This window comes from Gymnoscopelus microlampas, assembly GCF_963454915.1.
Source record: "Gymnoscopelus microlampas genome assembly, chromosome: 9".
Lineage (NCBI taxonomy): Eukaryota > Metazoa > Chordata > Actinopteri > Myctophiformes > Myctophidae > Gymnoscopelus > Gymnoscopelus microlampas.
Genome location: NC_139946.1, coordinates 44,378,775 through 44,402,560, shown reverse-complemented (window position 1 = coordinate 44,402,560; position 23,786 = coordinate 44,378,775). Strand labels below are relative to the sequence as shown.

The following is a 23,786-nucleotide window of genomic DNA, read 5'->3' as shown; positions in this document are numbered from 1 at the left end:
AACCAGTGTTTCTCAAACATTTTCAAGTCAAGGACCCCAAATTAACAAATATTTGTCTGCGGACCCCCATTTGAAAATATTTTGTGCCAGGGACCCCACCATACAATATTTGTGTTAAAATGTTTAAACAATATTTAACATTTTTCAAAATGACTTCAAGTTTAAAAATAAATAAATTGGCTATTTTCAAATAGCCAATGTATATTATGTTCAAAAGTTCTCTTTTTGGGCTTGTTTTCATTGACCTGGTTGCTTGTTTCTCTCTCAAAATCTGGCAACACCGCTATGTAGTGTCTTGTGTTGTTGTGAATTTCCAATTTGTGCAGTTCTTAAAGATCAGTGTCATGTACAGCTGCATATCAAGGTAAGAGCTATTACACTTATGTTATTACACTGTCATGCACTTATGTAATGATCGCTTTTATTTCATTGGAAGGTACACTCGCCTTTAAATATCCTCATGACCTTTGGCATAGATTTACTTTCTTTACATTATGCTGTTTTGAGCCATGGTTGTAATTATAGGCAAACAAGCTGGTGTATAAAGTAGCTGTAACACCAGCTTCTGTATTTAGTTTGCATCAATAGGACTGTAATAATCTGTTCATTTTAACATGTTCATATATGTATAGTCAAGTGAGCCCTGGTGACAGTTACCCCACATGACCTGTGGTGGAAAAAGTACTCACATTTTGTACTTAAGTAAAAGTATTAATACTGCTATGTAGGAATACTCAGTTACAAGTAAAAGTCCGGAATAAAAAAAATGTTCTTGTTAATGTACAAAGGTATTGGTATCAAAATGTACTTAAAGAATCAAAAGTAGAAAGTACTCCTTATGCATAATGTCCCATTTCACAAGCTTTCAAATGTATAAAATGTATAATTTTCTTTTTAAAATAGCAGATCTACAAGCTCACAATGCGTCGCGAGTACTTGAGTAAATGTTACTTTACACCACTGCCTCTGCATACATGCCTGCCTGCATTGCCTCTGCATGTGTTGTGATCATAATATGTTAGGACACCACTTTCTTTTATACCTGTTGACGTCGTGTAACATTACATACAAACTTAGCCTTACTTATGATAGCATATATGTATCAGCCATACCCATTAATGAATACCTACCATAACCTATCTATGCTTCTCCGGGTCAGGAATATATGCAGCAGAGGGAGAGTGTGTCCTGCCTTGCTATCGCCTCACTGTCAGCCTCTATCATGGAGGGAAAGAATCACAAGAGACCAAACACAAAATTGGTAAGTGTGTGTGTGTGTGTGTGTGTGTGTGTGTGTGTGTGTGTGTGTGTGTGTGTGTGTGTGTGTGTGTGTGTGTGTGTGTGTGTGTGTGTGTGTGTGTGTGTGTGTGTGTGCGTGCGCGTGCGATGACAATAATGCTGTAAGTCAGGGGTCTTCAACGTTTTTCGGGCAAGGACCCCCTAGCTGAGAGAGAGATGACACAGGGACCCCCACTACATATTGTATCAAATTATGTTGCAAATTACACTTTTTCATAGATTCCTTATAGTTTCATTGTATTTTCCATTTAACCACTTAAACCGTCAATACTTAGTTAACTTGACCTTTCACTCTGTACTTAGTGTGCTCTTTTTCCCCTCTACACCACACCTCTCTCCCAAAAAATAGCTGATCTACAAGCTCAACAACGCCTCGCAGCGCGAGGCGTTGTGAGCTTGTAGATCAGCTATTTTTGGCTAAAGTTCTCCTCAGAATAGGGATGGTAGGGTTCAATTGGTTAATGTACTGTAAACAAAATATCCTATCGCACAAAGGCGGCCCCCTTGTAGTAACTCTGAGGACCCCCTGTTGAAGACCCCTGTTGTAGGTGAAACACGGAAAGAACTACATACCTGGACCCCACACCCACCAGGCGACACAGTAGAGCAAATCAAACAGGAGTTTCAGATACTATATTATGCTTTATACATATTGTTGCATCTGTGCTGGTGCCTGGTGACATAGCTTCTTTTTTTGTGTGTTACCCTCTCTATGAAGCAGGTTAGGTCAAGGTCAGGGCCAGTGTGTGGTCCGCTCTATGGGCTCTGTGGCCAGGAGGAAGAGAGGGAGAACTCTGCCCAGTGCCTTCCCAGTGCTGGAACAACCCCTCCAGCCTATACAGCAACACGTCTATGAAGCCAACCTCCGAAACAGTATTGCCTGCCAAAACAAGTACGTTCTGTTCCTCCCTGCTGTGTTGTATGCTGTATATTATTCTCATTTGTTTCTACTCGGTTCTTTTTTTATAAACATGCAGATTTAGCCCCAGTTTGTCAAAAAATCACATCACTGAACCTTCTGTGGGATGTATGACCGGTTTCATGTGCCAACTGGCACTGCTAAGCTAACATAGGTTAAGTTAACTTTCTAGTTCAAATAGTAACCATGGATATTAACAGTAGCCTGGTGTAAACTTAGCAGAACATTATGCCAACAGCGGAGGGCAGTCTACTACACTAGGAAACATGAATAGTGACAGTAAACTGACTGCCTCTGTCTCTGTCTTTGTCTCTCTCTCTCTAATACCCACGCACAGGTATGTGGAGTTAAAGGAGCAAATCCAGAAAGGAGGTGGGGAAAGTGCCATAGTGAGACACACTCAGAGGAACAAGAAGCTGCTGGTCAAGGAACGCCTCCGCCTCCTGTTGGACGATGAAGACTACCTGGAGCTGTCCCCGTTCGCCGGCCTGGGACTGCCGTACGGAGACATCCCTTCAGCTGGCTGTCTGACTGGTCAGTGACTAAGTAACCCACTACTGATGATATACAGACAGTACCAACCGACAAGCTAAACAAAAACACAGTGTTTGGTAATCACAACCAGCCATGGGGTTAAGGGAGTGTGTAGCCAAATACAGTATATGGACTGCCTCAAAGTGTGTGTGTGCGTGTGTGCATCCAGGCATAGGCAGGATCAATGGTCTGTGGTGTGTCTTCATCGCCAACGATGCCACAGTGAAAGGTGGCACGGCTTATCCAATCACAGTGAAGAAGCAGCTGCGGGCACAGGACGTGGCGATGCAGAACCGACTCCCCTGCGTCTACCTGGTCGACTCTGGAGGGGCCTTCTTACCACTACAGGTACACACACACACACGTACGCACGCACGCACAAATAATATTCGAATATCGAATATTCGTTTACCAGCCCTAGGTTACGCCTCTAATTTAACTTTTGATAATAACATTTGTAAACTCTCAGAGTTACAAATATCAATCATCTCATCAAATTCCATTTAGATATCCACTCTTTTCTGCGTGGTTCAATTGATATATACATGTTATCTACAGCTTGAGTTTGATTCATACTGGCAATCCTTTCAATGTGTTCTACTTGTGTGTCTGTGTGTCCAGTCAGAGATCTTCCCAGACAAGAACCAGGGAGGGAGGATGTTCTACAACGAGGCCATCTTGTCTGGCATGAAGATCCCTCAGGTAAAAAAAATAACAATAATGTAGGATGCTACAACAGCACAGCAAATACAGCATAGTTGTGATATATATAGAAGTGAATACAGGCCTAAAGTAGCCTGGTAAACCCTCCCTCCGGAAATCTCATTTCCATTTGATTTCAGGAAGGAGTCTGGCATGAAGGCTTATTTGACTTTTTTTCGTCGTCCACCAAGTGGACGAGCCTATCAGCGTCGTTGCTCATCGTTCTGTGATTGACATCGACAGTTGGCCAATCAGGTGGCGAGTTCGAGTGAGCCCGAATGAAGCCGAGTGCAGCCTGAGTGCCGCCGACAAAAGACGAACGGCAGCCATTGTTGTTTGTGCGAGTGCCTTCACTACTTACTTTCGGTTTTAAAACGCTCTCAAACGTATTTTTTGAGGCACGGAATTTACTTATAAGATATCGTTTAGATAGAATTTAGTTGTTTAACTTCATATATGTGGTCAATTAATCATGACAGAGCCTATTTAAAAATAAAAATTCAGAGAACCGGCAGGGGCGGGCAGTGACACGCATGTATCCAAATAAGGCAACCTATTTTGGGCATGGCCATCTCAAAAGTCCCGTTGCGTCACATTAGTCTGGAGGTGGTAAATATGCACTGCAATTGGCTGAAGGGTAACAACGATCATTGGCTGAAGGGGTTGTCAGTCAACGGTATTACTCCCGCCCAACTCCAGCCCACAGCCAATATTGCAGAATGGGCGATCATGCCAGACTCACTCCTGAAATCAAATGGAAATGAGATTTCCGGAGGGAGGGTTTACCAGACTAGGCCTAAAGTGCTTGTGTACAAATAAAGCTGTCACTGCCAGTGACAATTCTCTGTGTGTCCTGCAGGTGTCAGTAGTGTGCGGGTCATGTACAGCCGGTGGAGCTTACATCCCCACCATGGCTGAGGAGACCGTTATGGTCCACCGGATAGGGGCCATATTCCTGGGTGGGCCACCTCTCGTCAAGGCTGCTACAGGAGAGGACGTCACACCTGAGGACCTAGGAGGAGCCACACTTCATGCTGAGTAAGTAGGTCAATAATAAGATATAATAATATAATATGAAAAACTTAAAGAGCAAAATACTCAGTTTTAGCTTGAACAAAAAAATGCATTATGAGGATTGTGTCAGACTTGCCTTGCTTAACCACTTTACCCGTATATATACGTTGTTGTATGTCAAAAAGTGAAAATAGTCAAACTGCAAGCTTGTTGATCTTGTAGATTTTAGCTTTTATTGACAATTTTGGACAATTTCCACCAATAATGACATGCCCAAAATAGAGAACGACAGGTTAAAAGTGGGTAAGGAACCCAGAGAGCCCTCCTGGTCACATGATGAGCCGAGAAGGCAAAGGAACGTGTTTACATTCATCCAGTAAAGTGTAATGAGTCCATATAGCAGTGGCAAAACAGACCTGTCTCTGTTTACCCATTTGATTGGTCCTCTGTCATAGTTATCTTTTTTTTTAAAGATGTATTTATTATTCATAGGATAGTAGGCTGACAGGAAATGTCATGCAGCAAAGGCCGTCGGGATCAGGACTCGAACCTGCGACACGCTGTCAGTCTACATTGTAGCCTGGGTGCCCGGACCGATACGCCAGTGGACGGGGCCAGTCCTCTGTTATAGTTTGATGAAAAAAAAGGCTGCTTCCCACTGAGGCTGAAGCCCTATTTTAAATGTAGTGCAAGCTCCACACACCAGTTTGTCAATATAACAACATGGTGACGGTGCACAACCTTTTTTAACCTATGGAGGGCAGAATTGATGTGATTTCCTCTGATAATGGAAGACCTGAACCATTGCAATAAAAACACACTTGATTGCAATAAACAATCAACTGTCTGATGGTTGTTTATTGTATGCTTGGCTTTTCAAAAGCTGCATCTGGACTTGTAAAGACCTTTATGACATCCAGATGCATCTTTTGAAAAAGCATGTCTGTCTATGGCCTTGTCTCTGTGTTTCAGGGTGAGCGGCTGTGTGGACCATTTTGCCTGGGAGGAGAAGGAGGCGTATGAGTACACCAGAAACATCATATCCACCCTCAACTATGAGCTCCCTGAGGAGGAGGAGGAGGAGGAGTCGCTAAGGAAGGAGGAGCCTGTTAATAGTTCAGAAGAGCTGATGGGACTGGCTCCTCTAAACTATAACCATAGTATGGATGTGAAAATGGTACATTATAACATTGGTTCTCAAAGTGGGGTCCGGGGACCCCCAGGGGTACTTGAGGGGGTTCCAGGGGGTCCCCAGCTAAATGTTGGACAGGAACCAAATGGGCCCTTATGGGTCTGTAACTCTGAGAGTGTACAAATGGAACCAAATGGACCCTAACGGGTCCATTTGGTTCCATTTGTACACTCTCAGAGTTAAATTAACATTGATTTTACAATATGAATTGGGGTCCCAGAGGTATAAATGCCATTAAATGGGGGTCCGTAGCCTAATGCATGTCAAACTGGGGTTCCTTGAAATTAAAATGGTTGCGAATCACTGCTAGAGCGCCATAAACAATCTTCTCTTATTGGGGTCCCTGGCTTATCTTTTCAAATGGGGGTCCGCGGGCTAATAAGTGTCAATTTGGGGGTCCTTGACATGAGAAAGTTTGAGAACCACTGCATTATAACACACAATACAGAGAATACATGTGTCTCGCTGGTGAAAAAGGTAGTTGCATATCGTCGCTGTCGGATCCAAAACGATTACTTTTCAGAAAATGGAAAAAAGAACCTGTGTTCCAATAGATCCAGTGTAGTTAAAAATAGCAGATCTACAAGCTCACAATGTGTCTCATCATCTCCCCTCTTGCCTGTACAGTGAGGATGACGTGTTATTGTTTCTGTCCGTCCAGGTAGTTAGCCGGCTGACGGACGGGAGTCGATTCCAAGAGTTTAAAGCTCGCTACGGAACCACACTGGTGACTGGCTTCGCTAAAATACATGGGTAAAGGACACACACCCACACATGCACAAAGTGACACTTTGTGTACTTACTAAGGGTACTTTGAGAGCAGGAATAACACAAGCTTTCTGCCAAAAAAGAATTGATGATGTTGGTTTTATTTTTTGTCTCTTTCCGGTATTATTTATTCTTCTGTATTTGTACCTTGAGATAATAAGTTATGCTAATGATTTGATTTCACTGTTAAATGGTACAAATCTATATAAATCAATTGCAAACAAGGGATTAACATGCAATAATTTGTCTCTGTGAAACTGTCACATCAATACATGTTTGACATGCATTTAGACTAGATGGAGTCTTATCTATGGTGGGAAAGATTGTAAGAGAACAAAGAGGACTCATTTGGTAATGTGTTGTAACAGACTATCCTGTATCGGCTTTAGAATGAAATCAGCTTATGAACCTCATTGGACCCTGTAAACAGTCCTCCTACCCCACACCCACAAAAACAGTGACCACCCACACCCTAATGAGATTAGGAAGCCGCCATCCTACTTAAGTACTAATCAGATTAGCATACTAATGTCAGCAACCAATCCAAACCTTAACTGACTGGGTTAACGGCCAGTTAACTTAAAATGTCCCCTTGATCCCTTGTACAGCAATAGCCTATATGCACAGCAGCCATATTGGAAAGAAATTGGGCCTCTTCCTTACTTCCTTCACAGGTGTTAACAATGATTCAAATGAAGGCTCTGTTCCATTTAGTGTAGCGCAGTAGTTCTCAAACCTTTTAATTTCAACGACCCCATAACTCTGAGAGTGTACAAATGGAACCAAATGGACCCTTACGGGTCCATTTGGTTCCATTTGCACACTCTCAGAGTTACACACCCGTAAGGGGCCATGTGGAACCCCCTCAAGGAACCATGAGGGTCCCTGGACCACCAGTGAGCCAACATGCACAATATCAGCTCCCTGACTCTGTTTGACCAGAATGGAACAGAGCCTTCATTAGTATCATTGGTAACACCTGTGAAGGAAGTAAGAAGAGGCCCAATTTCTTTCCAATATGTCTGCTGTGCATAGAGCCTATTGTGGTAATGGTCTTTGGTCACACAATAATTGCAATTTGATTGTGTGTGTGTGTGTGTGTGTGTGTGTGTGTGTGTGTGTGTGTGTGTGTGTGTTGTGTACATGTGTGTATACACTATATACTATACTGTGTGTGTGTGTGTGTGCTAAATGTATGTGTGTGTACTGTATGTGCTGTGCTAGCCACCAGGTGGGCATAGTGGCAAGTAACGGGGAGCTGTCGAACCAGGCGTGCCTGAAGGGCTGCCATTTTGTCCAGTTGTGCGACCAGAGAGACATCCCTCTTATCTTCCTGCAGAACACGGCACCCACACCAGGGCTCACTCTCTCTACACAACAGGTATTATTCTGTCTCTCAACCAAGGGGCAAACCCACTTCACTGGAATTGAAGCTCACTTCCGGGGTCTCGTTCAGCCTATCCTTGTCTGAGACGAGGGTGTTTTCGAGTGCAAGACTGCAAGTTTAGATGTAAAAAAAAGGAAACCAGACCAAAGCATTGTATAAATCTTATGTAATTCACATATATAAATCCTTTAAGGATATATCTTCACCAAACTTCTTTTTAAATTATTGTGTTAATAAATAATAAATTTAAATGGTTTGGTAGGACATGATTTGTCCCAATTCTCAAGAATGGGTGATAAAATGTTGTTGTGGGCTATACAAGTAGCAAATGTAGCATTTGTAACAAGTCTATACTCTGTCAAGTCTTCCAGTGAAATTGAAGTTGAAATTGGCTTAACAAATAAAAGACTGTGTGTGTGTATGTGTGTGTTTTCAGGCAGAAATCAACAGCAACCGTCTTAAGGCACAAGGTTCAATGATGTCGGCAGTGGCATGCGCCTCTGTCCCCAAAATCACCATAGTGATTGGAGGGTGCCACGGTGCTGACAGTTATGCCATGGTGAGTGGCACCAACATATAAACATTATCTGGACTTGGCACGACCCTAATGGGTCATGCATATACCACATTATGCTCTCTAATGCACGACAGTGAGTCCCCGGTACGAATCCTGGCTGGATCTGACTATTTGCTGCATGTCGCTCCCCTACTCGTCTCTCCTACCTTTTACTGTCTCTCTACATCAGGGGTCTTCAACGTTTTTCAGGCCAAGGACCCCCTTGCGGAGAGAGAAAGGAATCGGGGACCCCCACTACATATTGTATAAAATTGTGTTGCAGATTAAACTTTTTCATAGATTTCATAGATAGTTGGATTCATGTTAATGTGTATTTTCAGACAGTTCACCCTGTCCTCAATATTTAGTCAACTTGAACATTGGCTCTGTACTTGGTCTGCTCTTTTCCCCTCTACACTGACTCCGAAAATAGCAGATCTATAAGCTCACAAGCGCGAGGCGTTGTGAGCTTATAGATCTGCTATTCTCGGCTAATGTTCCCCACCACACAAAGATTTGGCGGACCCTCCTGTAGTAACTCTGAGGACCCCATGTTGAAGACCCCTGCACTCATGCCCAAAATATATCTAAAAAAAAGATTTCTGCACTTATATCATGCCCAGGTACTGTAGCTATACAACCTAAGGCTCTACCAAAGTTCGACATGGCTTTAAGTCGAATCCAAGACCGAAATTGCAAGACCCAGCATCTCCGGTTTACTTCCTATATCTGTGGGAAGTGGGCGGACGCCTTTTTAGGAGACAGGAAGCAGGACGGAGTCTATCGATTTCAATGGGAGAGTGAAAGGGAACACAGCTTCTGAACCATTCTTTAGCTCCATGGTCACTGAACTAAATATTAGACCAGATCGTCACAAGACACATAATATTCCAAAACTAAAATGCCTTTTTTCAGAGAGACAAATCAGGATAAAATCAACTTTATCATCGACATTTCTCTGTCCCAGCAACACACTCTTGCGAGATCTAGCACCAGTAAACAGAGATTTGCAGTCAGACGCCGGCACCCAGGATTTGTGTACCATGTTGCCTCTAGTGGCTCCAATTGGGATGGCGTATCTTCATATTTTTGAATATTTTTTCTTTTTCCAGTGCGGGCGAGCCTTCGACCCCAACTTCTTGTTCCTGTGGCCAAACGCCAGAGTGTCTATGGTGGCTCCAGGTCATTGTGACTCGCTGCTGCCCCCTGGCACAGAGGAAGAGGAACAACAGGCGAAGAAGGAGCTTGAGTTGAACAGACGACTCGAGAAGGAAAGCTCAGCGTTCTTCTCCTCTGGTCGACTCTGGGACGACGGAGTCATTCTGCCTCAGGACACTAGGAAGGTACTGTAGTACGATTATATACACTTATACATCTCTTCATTCTATGCCACTCTATGGAAAAAGTACTCAAATGTTTTACTTAATATACTGTAGTATTCTGTTACAAGTAAATGTCAGGAATTTTAAATTTACTTGAGTAAAAGTACAAAAGTATTGGTATCAAAATGTACTTAAAGTACCAAAAGGAAAAGTACTAAAATGTTTGAAAATAGCAGATCTACAAGCTCACAACGCGTTGTGATGCAACGCGTTCTGAGCTTGTAGATTTTACTAACACACACACACACACACACACACACACACACACACACACACACACACACACACACACACACACACACACACACACACACACACACACACACACACACACACACACACACACACACACACACGCACACAGAGACAGTGAAACAGACTCCAGACTTGGAAACTAGTACTGATGTGACTATACAGTATCTTGTTGCCTTTATGTTGTCTGCCTGTCCGTCTATCTCTCTGTGTTCTTTCTGTTTTGTTTATGCTTGTCTATATGTCCACCCCTCTGTCTGTAGGTTCTCGGAGACTGCCTGGATATCATCAAACAGCAGCAGTATCAGCTGTCCACAGAGAGGCTGCGAACGCCACTAATTCGCTTCTAGAACCCTCCTACTCCTTTTCATCCACAGGCTAGAAACGTCTATCATGGATCATTTCTCGTCGAGCAGGAATGGTTCGAAACGGCTGTTGGAAGAGGATGGTGTCTGCCTGGTTTGTTATTTATTTTATATAACATTATACTAATACACAGGATGTGGTGTAACCCTACTGCTGTGAAGTGAAACAAATTCGGAAATGCATTGTTATTTTACTATTATTATTTTTGCAAAATCAACACTAATGTGCCCTGTATGTATGTCTCTCTCTCTCTCTCTCCACTATTTTTAATTTCTAAAAGTGGAACGAATCACTGAAGAATGATGAGAAGGTAGTTGACTTGTAACAGATCCTTTCACAGAAATGTAACTTTTCATTATTTCAGTCTTGCACTCAATGATCTCATTCATTTCCATTGATTTCTTGCTTCGTGGCCATTTATTGCCTATTTTTGTTTTGGTTGACTTTGCACCACATCCATTACTTCCAGGAATCATACGCTTGGTGCCTTTTTGTGGGGTTTTGTCCACAGAAACCAATGACTACCTCGTTTTGGGCTGATCTGGGTTGTATAAAACAAACTGTATAAAACAATGCCTTGGCCAGTGGTAAGTGTGTCCTGAATCTTTAACAGCCCCTCCAGTAATTTGTGATTTGGATGGTGCAGTAATTCATGTAAATTCAGCCAATTCCCATCATGTTTGTGTAGATGGTTAGAAAAACACTGCGCTTGGTGGGACTGTTTACAAGTGGGATTTTCTATACATTTTAAAGTAACTTGTGATTACAATCTAATTTAAACAAAATGTTACTGTTGGCATTACACACAATAGCCTCAACAATCCCCTATAAAGTCTGTGTAAATTTGAATGAGTAAATCACACAACACCGTAGAGGAGAAATAATGAATTGCTGCAAGGAAGTTGCCTGTTCATTGGCGCTATGGAGCGTAGCACTAATATTTGTTATCACAATTTATTTCGCTATGATGTATATAGAGAAATTCCTAACTTGAACAAATGGTGTTTTTCAAATTGTATATCTGTGGAGACGTTATGTCCATGCCTTTTTGACGAATGTACTGTAACAATAACAAAATCCTTGTTATGTAATTGTTTTTTATTTGTATAAAAATACAAAGAACATGTCTGTAAATAAATTCTGGTTTTAATACCAAGATAACAACTCTAATTTGTTTTGTCAATGCCACAGTTCTCTGAAACATGTAGTAAATACCTGGTAAACGTGGAAAAACGACTATATATTTCATAGTAACCCTATATCAAGTCTTCCATTTTAGAAGGAAAAGACATACATTATACATACATTACATAAACATAGTTGTTACAGAATGGTTCCTTATACCATTCCATATGTCATGTGTACACTAAGAAGTAGACACTTTTTACAGTGTCAGTGTGCTTGACACGGCTAATAAAAGAATACAAGCAGTGACAAACTTTCTGTGTGAAATAGGCAGTGGTGGAAAAAGTACTCGCATTGTTTACGTAAGTAAAAGTATCAATACTGCAGAAATACTGTAGAAATACTAAAGGTACAAAAGTATTGGCATCAAAATGTACTTAAAGTAAAAGTTAAAAAGATTTTATACATTTGAAAACTTGAAAAGGGACATTCTGCATAATTAGTACTTTTCAAGCCACAAGCTCACAATGCGTCGCACCGAGACGCATTGTGAGCTTGTAGATCGGCTATTTTAAAACGGCCGAAAAATATATAGGGTGTTTAATGTATATTTTGTAGTAATAAACAAAATCTACAAAGTAACTAGTAAGGTTTTCAAATAAATGTAAAGCACAAATACCTCAAAAGTGTACTTAAGTAGAGTACTTAAGTAAATGTACTTGGTTACTTTCCACCACTGAAAATAGGGTAAAAGTCTTAAGGCCAAAAGATGGTGGTGCCATGACCTTCCCAATACCTTCCTCGTTCTGGCCTGTGTCTCTAAGGCCATTAATTGGACTGAAGGGCTGTGGTTCAGGGTTTTAGGATCGTGGTTTGTACATCCCGTGGAGGGTCATCGGTATCATAGTGTTGACCTCTGCTCTGGCTAGCTCTTTCAGTTCCTTGGCGTCCAGCACCAACAGGCAGCCTGGTCTCTCTGCCCCCGGCTTTACCAAGATGGTCAGCAGCACACCTGGAGCACAGAAACGCATCTGTGTGTGCCTGTGTAATACTTGTGTGTTTTTGTTTTTTTTTAATCGTGGAAAATGTGTGCAAATCTTTGAATGTGTAATGTGTTTAAAAGCGAACATTTCTAACTCCGATCTGTGCTTCTGGGAACAACATATTTTGAGATGGGGGGGTCTGTGGTCAAATTAATATTGGAGCACCACTGATATAGCAACATACTGTTAGGATTTAGAAAACATTTTTAAGATATGTATTTGATCCCATCTCCAAATGTTTTGTTCCAGGGAGCCCCAGAAGCAAAGATTTGAGTTACAAATGTTCGCTTTAAAAATATATATATTCAAAGATTTGCACACATTTCCTAGATTTTTCTAAAATAGCAGATCTATGTAGTGGGTTAAACTATGTTTGTCCATGTACACAGTAAAAATCCTCAGTGTTAATTTAACTCTGAAGAGTGTACAAATAGAACCAAATCGTACTATGTGACCATGTCTCTTACCATCGTCCTCTTCTGTAGCTTCCGGTGTTGGTATGAACAGTGGTTCTGACGGGTAGGAGTTCTCTTCCTGCCACACCCATGTCTCTTTGGTCTGCACATTCAGCTTAACGATCTACGATGACAGGCAACCGTATCATTACTTGTGGTTTTTGGTTTTGTTTTTTAATTACTTTTTTATGATTCATTACAAATAGCCAGTCCACACCAATGCAACTCCTTGCAACATGCAACTACTCGCAACCATTATCCCCAATCAATGGCAGTTGCAAGGAGTTGCATTGGTGCGGTTGACCTTAAAACTGTTTTGTTGCAAGGAGTTGCGACTAGTTGCATTGGTGCGGTTTGGCCTTTAAGATAATCACATTTGTATTTGCTTGTGAGAAAGCCATGTTAGGCCAGCTGCTAACTTATTTAACCAGGAGGTGGACGTTATGAACGGAGATCAAAAAAGTATAATTTGTATACATTTTCCCCTCACAAGAACTAAGTTATGCTAACTTAATTTACTGCAGAGAAATTGAGAAAGGTTTCTCCCATTGTAGTTGTAATAATAATCAATCAAATAATAATTCTAATCAGAAATTTCCAGAAATGTCCTGCACCCCCTTAAAAAAACTTAAAATGGCTAAATCCAGTACAAAGATGTATTGGAACGAAGGAAACCACATTGGTTTTCTAGGTTATTTTCTTATGTTCATTCATAAAAAGTCAAGCAGAACCAAGCTATACAACAATGAACATGCTTGTACCCTGTCTGGTATGAAGTGGTTGAGTCCCAGGCCGTAGGCAAACTGATAGTTCTTGCCATTGCACCTTGAATAGTTGATCTGGGGAAATTCAAAGGCTGAGAGAGAGAGAGAGAGTCAGACAGACAGACAGACAGACAGACAGACAGGAAGCAAGAGAAACCATGAAATGGAAAGGGAGAGACATTGAAGATTTACGCATACTGTGTCATAATAAGATGCACTCTGTGTGTGTGTGTGCGTGTGTGTGTGTGTGTGTGTGTGTGTGTGTGTGTGTGTGTGTGTGTGTGTGTGTGTGTGTGTGTGTGTGTGTGTGTGTGTGTGTGTGTGTGTGTGTGTGTGTGTGTGTGTGTCTCACCCTGTCGAGGTCCAGAGAATAGGACTTCGGGTTCCAGCCAGACTGTTCCATCACTACAGAGAACAGCTGTTGCCGTGGTGTATGGCAGGGAAATCAGATTTTTCCCCTGCTCTTCCTAACACACACACACACACACACACACACACACACACACACACACACACACACACACACACACACACACACACACACACACAAACATATATTACATTCGTACACATTATGCTTACTATATACATACATCATGCATACAAACATACATACATCCATGCATACGCACACCATACATACCTTTATACCAATACAAGTACATACAATACAACTACACATACAATACCATTTCTATAATAAACTAAAGAAAGAAAAGAAACCTCACTGAGATGTGGGAAGGGACGCATTTAAAACTTGCGGTTCTGAATGAATTTGAATAGCCCGATTAAACCATGCATATATGAGCAGTCGCAGTACACACTACAGTGATAGCCTGGTAGTGGTGTGTGATACCATGTATTACTATCCTCGTAGGGACCCCAAATCCTCACAAGTATAGGAATATAAATCCAAATTGACCTTATGGAGACATCTTTCTGATCCCCATGAAGGAATGGGACATTTTAATGAATATGAAATATTTGGGGAGTTAGGCTTACATTTAGGAAAAGATTCAGGTTGGGGATAGGACTTTTGAGGTTAAGATTAGGCTTAGGCTTAAAGGTGGTGTAAAAATAAGTGTTAAATAGCTCAGACAGTAATCATTGCTATAGAGTGTGTGTTCAGAGGGATCTCCCTGTCTCTCCAGCTCTTTAGTAAATGGAAAATACATGTTCAGGTCGGGATACCAATTTCATCCAATCAGGACAGAGAACTCATACAGGATACAGGAAAACAAATAAATATATGAATAATTTTAACTGGTACACTATAAAATTGAGCTGATAAATGTTCTAGCTCTAATCCTGATTTGACAAAACTGCCAACCCACCCAAAACGTATTTTCTGTTTGTTAAAGAGCTGAGGGGAGGGGTAGATCCCTGTTACTGAACACACACACTCTATAGCAATGATTACTACTCTCAGAATGTAGAGCTGTAACCTTTTAACAAAAGCTTTTTGTTTTCACTATCATCACTTAGACAGCACCTAATAAAATGCAAATGCTTCTGGCCTTCCCATACGAATAACAATACAAGAAGTGTGTGTGTGTGTGTGTGTGTGTGTGTGTGTGTGTGTGTGTGTGTGTGTGTGTGTGTGTGTGTGTGTGTGTGTGTGTGTGTGTGTGTGTGTGTGTGTGTGTGTGTGTGTGTGTGTGTGCGTGCGTGCGTGCGTGTGTGTGTGCGTGTGTGCGTGCTTACCCTGTGTATATCCAGAGGCAGAACGTATCGCCTGACCTCAGGTTGTGGGGCTGTCAGTGCTGCTTTCTTCACTTCTTCCCACTCCTGCTTCAGGTTAGCTAAGTACAAGTAGTTAAACACAAACTCATACCTAGAGAGAGAGACACACACACACACACACACACACACACACACACACACACACACACACACACACACACACACACACACACACACACACACACACACACACACACACACACACACACACACACACACACACACACACACACACACACACACACACACACAGAATCACACAGACAGACAGACAGACAGACAGACAGGCAGACAAAGAGAGAGAAAAGGGTTAGTCACTGGAAGTAATTTGCAACTGTTTCATTAGAAAACTACAGGCATACACACTGAGTGGTTAGTATTCATGTAGTTAATTGTGTGTAATACACAATAAACATGAGTTTAGATGTTAAATTAACACTACAGATTTTGCTGTGTAGTTGCAAAATAGACAAAAGTTCTGTCGCTCACTATTTACTTACACATACATGCACGTGCATGCATGATACGCACCCTTTCCATGTGCAGAGGTCAACGACAATGAATCCCTGGTCTTCATAGGTGTTAATATGGTGGAACAGGTTGAAGGCTGAGGTTCTGAACCTGTGGCTGCTCAGATATTCTGCCGGGTCTTTTGTGGCCAGGTGGATCCATGTCTGCAATATATACGATATATATATATGTGTGTGTGTGTGTGTGTGTGTGTGTGTGTGTGTGTGTGTGTGTGTGTGTGTGTGTGTGTGTGTGTGTGTGTGTGTGTGTGTGTGTGTAAATGTCAGGAAAATGCAAGAACAAAGGCACGCCACACACACACACACACACACGCACACACACACGCACACACACACGCACACGCACACGCACACGCACACGCACGCACACGCACACGCACACGCACACGCACACGCACACACACACACACACTCCTCTCCTACCCCTATGGTGTCGTTGGACTCAAAGCAGTCCATATAGCTGGTTCCCCTGATGGTCCAAGCAGTCAGGAACTTCAGCAAGTTGATCTTTATTGGCTGCTCCACAAACACAAAGTGGTTCTCTGTCATACCAAAACTACAGACAGACAGACAGACAGACAGACCAAGAGGCGGACACATGTATGACAGACACATTGAAAGAGACAGACAGATTGGTAGAAACACACAGACAAGCAGACAATTTGTTTATCATCCATTTATGAAGTCAGACAAAACACCTGTTATTCTAAGTATCTTTGTAATATTTGTCATAATATCCAGGGTTATCATCATCATCAACATGATCAGCTCTCATTATCAAGATATCCATCTTTTGTCAGAGATAACAAACATGTAGGCTATTACTTCTGATGAAATATGTGTCAAAGATGTGTTGATACAGTGTATAACCTTTTACAAAATGCACTATACTATAAATAAAACATTCTATTATTTCTCATTGTTGAATATGAGAAATAATCAACCAAAAATGTTAATTTTATTTTTTATTGCTGACAATCCTTTGTTGAAGGGTTCAGAAATCCTGCTCAGCTCAAAAGCGACCAACATATTTATCAGGGTGTGTAACTCATACCCAGACTGTTTATGGTGGAGAGTTGCAATGATCATTGATCACCAAAACAGTCGTGAGGAAGCATTGGAATTGTGAATGTAGAATGTTTTTTTTAATTAGCAACCTACCTGTGTATATAGGAGGGTTTGAATCTCTCATTGCTGGGTAGTTGCACCACAACCTGGGACTTCTCTATGGGATCTGACCTGTCTGGATCATGCAACAAGGTAAACAGGGACTCAACATGATCTTGATTTCACAAAGAATAAAGAGAGCAACATAACATTAGACATTATCCAAGACTAGACCCCGTCTGATAAAACGTATATTGTCTTTCTTTTTCTGATATTATATTTTCTAATTCACTTCACAAGGCAACATTGCTCACCCTCACCTATAACTGATTTGCACAATTATTGATAAAAAAATATATAGAAATAATGAGTATAAAGGTTTTCCAGGGCCCCCCCAGAAGCAAAGATTTGAGTTACAAATGTTCGCTTAAAAAAGATATGTATTCAAAGGTTTGCATACATTTTCACAATTTTTCAAAAATAGCAGATCTACAAGCTCATAGCGCGGCACTCGGTGCCGCGGTATGAGCTTATATATCTGCTATTTTTGAATAGCCATAGTATAAAAGGTTAAAGTGGTTAAAGGTATTGTGATACTACATTAACTTAATACATAGAAATAATGAGTATAATTTGTCACAAGCTTATCGGTAAATAATCATCAATAATAAACAACTTAATCACTCATTTGACCCACCTTCCTGGATGGGAGGGATCTTAACTATATTGTAGGCCAGACTCATGTTCTTCCCAAAGCAGTTGCCGATATTATAGACAGTGCCGTCTGCCTCTATGTGGGGGTGGGCAGTCACCCCGTTCACTGAGATGTAATTACACAGGTCCACCTGTCACAGACACACAGAGTACATGTGAATGTTGCGTCAGAAAACACAAAATCCTGAAAAGTCCATTATAATTCTCATTGAATAGAATTTTGTCAGTGCTGGGAAAAGTACTCAAATGTATTACTTAAGTAAAAGTATCACTAGTACAATGTAGAAATACGCTGTCAGTAAAAGTCAGGAATTCTAAATGTACTTGAGTCGAAGTACAGAAGTATTGGTATACATTTTTCCTTGAAGTACCAAAAGTAGAAAGTACTCATTATGCACAATGTCCCATTTCACAAGTTTTCAAATGTATACAAATCTTTTGAAAAGGTTAAAGGGGAAATCCACCCATTTTCAATATTTAACTATGTCATTAATATAGCATAAAGGAGTTGTGTGGAAATAAGAAAAAAGTTCCCCCCTTTCTGTGTTGCCTTGAACTGGAGGATTGATTGTGGGTTTAACATTGCAAATTACAACGTGATGACTCATCATGTTGTAATTTGCAATGTTAAACCCACAATCAATCCTCCAGTTCAAGGCAACACAGAAAGGGGGGAACTTTTTTCTTATTTCCACACAACTCCTTTATGCTATATTAATGACATAGTTAAATATTGAAAATGGGTGGATTTCCCCTTTAAGTGGTTAATTTATGTTTTGTAATAATAATCCAAATCTACAAAGTAACTAGTAACTAAAGTTTTCAAAGAATTGTAGTGGAGTAAAGGTACAATATTTGCCTCTGAGATGTAGTGGAGTAGAAGTAAAATATTAATGCTCCAGTATAGTAAAAATACATCAAAATGGCACTTGAGTAAATGTACTTAGTTACTTTCCACCACTGAATGTTGTGCATAAGTCAGCTAATAGGTTTCATCATGAAGTGCATATACCAATCTGCCAATGTGCTCTCACCTTCTTCAGGGTCTGCAGCGTTTCTGGATCCACCTTGGTGATGAAGTTGGTCTCTGTGACCGCATAAAAGTCTTCACCAACCGGATAGATGTTCACAACGCAGTTGTCGGTCACCTCGATCCCCTTAAAGTAGGTAAAGAATCTACAAACACATACAGTATAGATGCACACAGTCACACACATACAAATGCACAAGGGGGACAGATTTTCTCTACAAAACAGTACCTATTGAGAAACATTAAAGGCATTCTATATTCAATGTTATGTGGTCCGAAATCAAATGTAGTCTCCCTAATCACTAAAGATGTTCATATAAAAAGTCAAAGTAAAAAAATGGTTATTATGTTCCCGATGTCGTATGTGTATGAGTTAAATTGGACATAAAAATAGTAATACATATTAACTGCATAGTTAACCTAAAACTTGGTGTAAAATAAGTGCCTCTTTTTATAAAGTGTCGCTCAAATTGGTTGGCAAACCTTTTTGACCCATCAAAACGGTTACCTACTGCAGTGGTTCTTCTCAACCTGTGGGTCGGGACCCCACATGATGTTTGGGGGGGTCCCCATGATGACAGTGAAGTGACAATTTAAGGACTTTAGACCTTTAAGACCTTTTTAATACCTAAAAACAATTATCATTACAGCATCAAAAGTAATCAACAAACTGTACTAATAATATAAGAAAGAGGCAAAACATTTGAAAATAGACGATCTACAAGCTCGCAACGCCTCGTGTTAGATCTGCTATTTTCGCAACATTCATCTACCCAATTCAAATATGATTATTTTGGGGGGTCACGGCCTGAAAAGGTTGAGAACCACTGACCTACTGCAAGAAGGTTTGGGGGCTTACCTGGAAAATATGTTTTTGCATGGGTCTGGGTACGCTGCTGTCCCAAACTCAGTGATGACCAGTCTCTTCTCTGTCATGGCCCGCACATATGCATCAGACTGTAGAAACCTACACACACAGAGCACACACACACACACACACACACACACACACACACACACACACACACACACACACACACACACACACACACACACACACACACACACACACACCATGAATGAATGCCCAGCAGGAAGAAGATCTTGCAATCCAAATTCTGTGGTTAGCATTATTCTGTTAGCATGCAGCTTGGATCCACCAACACAGCCAATCCTGCAATGTAACAAACCTTAAGGATTTTTGTGGCCAACAGCTACAATGCGTGTGTGTGTGTGTGTGTGTGTGTGTGTGTGTGTGTGTGTGTGTGTGTGTGTGTGTGTGTGTGTGTGTGTGTGTGTGTGTGTGTGCGTGCGTGCGTGCGTGCGTGCGTGCGTGCCTGCGTGCGTGTGTGTGAGTGAGTGAGAGAGATTGGTGGTTTTAAACCAGCAACATTCCAGTTCCAGTACGTTTCTTGTCAGCTAAACAACTTATCCTACCATCGGTAATACAAAAGTTTTGGAGTTTTGGAGTTTTGGTCTATACACAACCAAACTTTTGAAAATTGTATTTTTGATTTGTTTTCATAGCAAGTTATTTCAATTGCAACGTTAAAGTGTTCCACACTGCTTAGGTGTGCAACAGAATATATGGATGTGCCAGAACACATCACCAGAAAGTGTGTGTCTGTGTCCTGTGAACAGCTACAGGCACTGCTTGACCGATAGGCATGAAACTTTGCACGCAGACTCCCAGTGGTTGAAGGAAGAACCTCTACCCCACATCTTTCAAATCTGCCTCATGGTGGTGCTATAGCGCTTCATGTTTTGGCCTATAACTATTGAACCTTAGGTAATATTATGGAAATTATTAAAATGAATATCCAGTCTCAGGGTGAAGCTTGACAATTTATTGAAGAATAGCACTACGGATCATAGCATCAGACCTCCTGCCCTGGCTTGGGCAGCCCCTCGGGGCAGAAGCCTCCTGAGGTGTCATATTGGACACCTGTTACACCCAGAGATGTTCCTCCTAAATGGTCATATAAGTTACGAACGTCCATGTACGTCCATACTAAAACACATTCTGCTGAGAGTGAGAGAGTGTAGGAGTCCAACCCATGGGGGGGAGTCAGCAGTTGGAGTGACAGCTGCATTCAAAGAACTGTGGTTCAAATAAATTAAATAGAACAGAAAAGATTTTTGAACAGATTGGCATTCCACCCCCATATTCCTTGGTCCATCTAGACCCCCACCGTGTTTCTACTACTTCAACAGATTAAGCAAACTGATACACATTATGTTTGATGTCATGTGATCGAGATGTATCAGGCAGATTTTTCAGATTCTTCTCCGAATTGGCTCCAAAAGTTTGAGGGAGGGGTCACACATAGAGGGGGCCTCTAAACAACACAGAGCCAAAGAGGTTATTTCACCCACAAATGTGCACTGTTTGAGTGTCTAATGACTGTTAAACAGGGTTTTAATATCCCATTCTGTTTACCTGTAATTGGCTTCAAACAGCCTTGGGTAGGCCACCCGGCCTAGTGAAGATATATTAACCCTATGTTCCATTTTGTTATGGTCTAATACCACACAGAATCCCACATAATGGGGAAACTATGTTCTAAAGAAACTTTACAAATGCATTCAGTAGTGAGTGGTGTGCTTACCTCCTGTAGTAGGTCACATGGCCATCCTTCAGGTCAAACTTGTGTATGAGAGCCTGTCCATCAAACACGTGGTTTAATGGTTCTGAGCCTATCTCAAAGAGACCCGGACCCATCCGCAGAACACTGCCTCCAAGCCATGACGGTATAGTACCTACACAATAAACACACACAAACAAAACAAGTAACGTAAACATAACCTGTTTTGAGAGCATTTTGAGTACGTAAACATTTATAAACATAAAGAGAAGAAAAGTCGAAGGCACTCAGAGTTCTGGTATGATAAAAGTAAAAAAATAAACGTCATAAGAACATGGCTGACGTGATGCCTACACACAGTGGTGGAAAAACTACTCGCATTTTTTACTTTAATAAAAGTATCAATACTGCAATGTAAAAGTCCGGAATTCTAAATTTACTTGAGTAAAAGTACAAAGTATTGGTATGAAAATGTACTTAAAGTACCAAAAGTTTAAAGTACTCATTATGCAGAATGTCCCATTTCACAAGTTTTCAAATGTATGAAAAGTATTTAAATCTTTTGAAAATAGCAGATCTACAAGCTCACAATGCGTCGCATCCCGACGCATTGTGAGCTTGTAGATCGGCTATTTTCAAATGACCAAAATACATATAGGGCTGGTTAATGTATGTTTTGTGATAATAATCAAAATCTAAGTAACTAGTAACTAAAGTTTTCAAATAACTATTATTATTACAATTAGAAGTAGTTAAACTGTAGAGTAAAAAGTACAATATTTGCCTATGAGATGTTGTGGAGTAGAAGTAGAAGTACTGAAAAATGGAAATACTCCAGTAAAGTAAAAATACCTAAAAATTGCACTTAAGCACAGTACAGTAAAACAATAGTAAATGTACTTTATTTACTTTCCACCACTGCCAGTGCCTACACATTTAATCGGCAGCCATTGGTAGAACCATCACACACACATGTTGTTGCCTACCAGTGACTTCAGCAGATATGGGTTCGTTCAGTTCCTCCACCGTCTCGAATATCTTCCTGTAGCCCCCAGCAGGATGCTCTATCCTGGACACACAGAGTGCACGGGGTCAGTTTTTATCTCACGACCCCACGATGATGACATCCTCACCTCTGAAGGTGTTTCGGAGAACTTTAGAATTCTTTTGACAAGCTTTGAAAAAGTCAATCTATTTGAGGGTCTGTGATATCAACAGTTTTGGGGGATCCCTCACTATACCTAATGTCAACTCCCCAAACTGTTTCATGTCAAGGACACCCAACTTGACACTAGCCCGTGGACCCCCACTTGAAAAGATATGCCAGGGACCCCATAAGAGAAGATTTGTACAGCTCTAGCAGTGATTCTCAACCATTTTTATTCAAGGACCCCCAGTTTGTCATGCATTAGGCTATGTACGGACCCCTATATTTCTATCTCTGGGAGCCCAATTTATGTTGTAAAATCAATGTTGATTTAACTCTGAGAGTTAAATCAACCCATAAGGGTCCATTTGGTTCCTAACTATCTATCATTTAGCTGGGGACCCCCTGGAACTCCCTCAAGGACCCCAGGTGGTCCCTGGACCCCACTTTGAGAACCACTGTTCTAGCAGTTACAAAACAACAACAACAACAACAACATGTAGAAGACAGAATGTGCTAATGATTAAAAAAAGAAAGAAAAAAGAAACAACTGGAAAAAGGACTGTTATATCTTCATCCAAACTGGCTCTAATCCTAGCATTTATCTTGAAACATCTAGAATAATCCATGGGAAGGAATACTACGGTACATTTCTGTGTCTGAGTTTTCTCCTGTTTTTTAGTTTTAGAAGAAAATGCTGAAGTAGCTCTTTGCTTTTACTGGCAATGTTGAGGGAAAGGAAAAAAGGAAAAGGTTACTCACCGACTGACCATCTTGCTTCCCCCCAAAAAGATGCACGCCACACACACCCTCTACATACACACAAATAATAACTTGTGAGATACAAACAAACACACACTGAGAGCAGCTGCCTGTTTGGTATTGATGTTGTTCTCAGACCACAGTGTAGTTTCCTGTGCAGAGAGATGGAAGCTAAAGTCCCCCTCTTCTCGTCACCTCCCCCTCTCTCTCCTCCTCCTTTTCTGTTGCCTCTCAATGTCTCTCTCCCTCCCCAGTGTTATTCTAAACTCTCCACTCCTTCTATGCGCTCCCCTTTTCTGTCATTTATCACTTTCACCATTTCTGTCCTCTCCTTTAGTTTCTCACTTCATCATCATCCGTCTTTTATGCCCTCTACCTCCTTTCCCTCACTCTCCTTTTCCCCAACACGT

General features: G+C 41.2%; 2 protein-coding genes across 4 annotated transcripts; one reads left to right on the top strand and one right to left on the bottom strand.

Annotated features, from left to right (window-relative positions):
- The first annotated feature begins 290 nt into the window (after positions 1-290).
- Positions 291-10,705, top strand: LOC311051287 (methylcrotonoyl-CoA carboxylase beta chain, mitochondrial). 2 transcript variants are annotated; one of them, XM_084065823.1, is made up of 13 exons: positions 291-364; positions 1,160-1,261; positions 2,021-2,191; positions 2,556-2,752; positions 2,922-3,100; positions 3,374-3,454; positions 4,314-4,492; positions 5,441-5,645; positions 6,322-6,413; positions 7,653-7,809; positions 8,252-8,374; positions 9,484-9,714; positions 10,269-10,705. In XM_084065823.1, exons 1-13 carry the CDS (start codon positions 345-347, stop codon positions 10,353-10,355), a joined length of 1,824 nt encoding a protein of 607 aa, XP_083921949.1. In that variant the 5' UTR covers positions 291-344; the 3' UTR covers positions 10,356-10,705. The 2 variants fall into 2 exon arrangements, with proteins under 2 accessions (XP_083921949.1, XP_083921948.1); XM_084065822.1 differs by having other exon boundaries at positions 2,018-2,191.
- A 144-nt stretch (positions 10,706-10,849) lies between these two features.
- On the bottom strand, positions 10,850-23,647 carry LOC311051289 (all-trans-retinyl ester 13-cis isomerohydrolase-like). 2 transcript variants are annotated; one of them, XR_014601398.1, is made up of 15 exons: positions 23,377-23,647; positions 22,454-22,536; positions 21,492-21,642; positions 19,742-19,849; positions 18,887-19,028; positions 17,836-17,983; positions 17,193-17,274; positions 16,455-16,587; positions 16,033-16,175; positions 15,463-15,592; positions 14,111-14,225; positions 13,756-13,850; positions 13,007-13,118; positions 11,238-12,508; positions 10,850-11,184 (listed from the first exon to the last, which is right to left on the bottom strand). XR_014601398.1 is itself a non-coding variant. In XM_084065825.1 (14 exons), exons 1-14 carry the CDS (start codon positions 23,385-23,387, stop codon positions 12,357-12,359), a joined length of 1,605 nt encoding a protein of 534 aa, XP_083921951.1. In that variant the 5' UTR covers positions 23,388-23,647; the 3' UTR covers positions 10,850-12,356. The 2 variants fall into 2 exon arrangements, 1 of the variants encoding a protein (XP_083921951.1); XM_084065825.1 differs by having other exon boundaries at positions 10,850-12,508.
- Positions 23,648-23,786: the final 139 nt, after the last annotated feature.

What these genes read in the sequence shown, in the direction of transcription:
- LOC311051287 (XM_084065822.1), top strand. Translation starts at nt 345, where the DNA reads ATGTACAGCTGCATATCAAG. An exon ending in TCACTCTCTCTACACAACAG is followed by an intron (nt 7,810 to 8,251) that starts GTATTATTCTGT and finishes GTGTGTTTTCAG; the next exon opens with GCAGAAATCAACAGCAACCG. An exon ending in TGCCTCAGGACACTAGGAAG is followed by an intron (nt 9,715 to 10,268) that starts GTACTGTAGTAC and finishes CTCTGTCTGTAG; the next exon opens with GTTCTCGGAGACTGCCTGGA.
- LOC311051289 (XM_084065825.1), bottom strand. An exon ending in AGTCCAACGACACCATAGGG is followed by an intron (nt 16,176 to 16,454) that starts GTAGGAGAGGAG and finishes TATATATTGCAG; the next exon opens with ACATGGATCCACCTGGCCAC. An exon ending in ATTCTCTGGACCTCGACAGG is followed by an intron (nt 13,851 to 14,110) that starts GTGAGACACACA and finishes TCTCTCTCTCAG; the next exon opens with CCTTTGAATTTCCCCAGATC.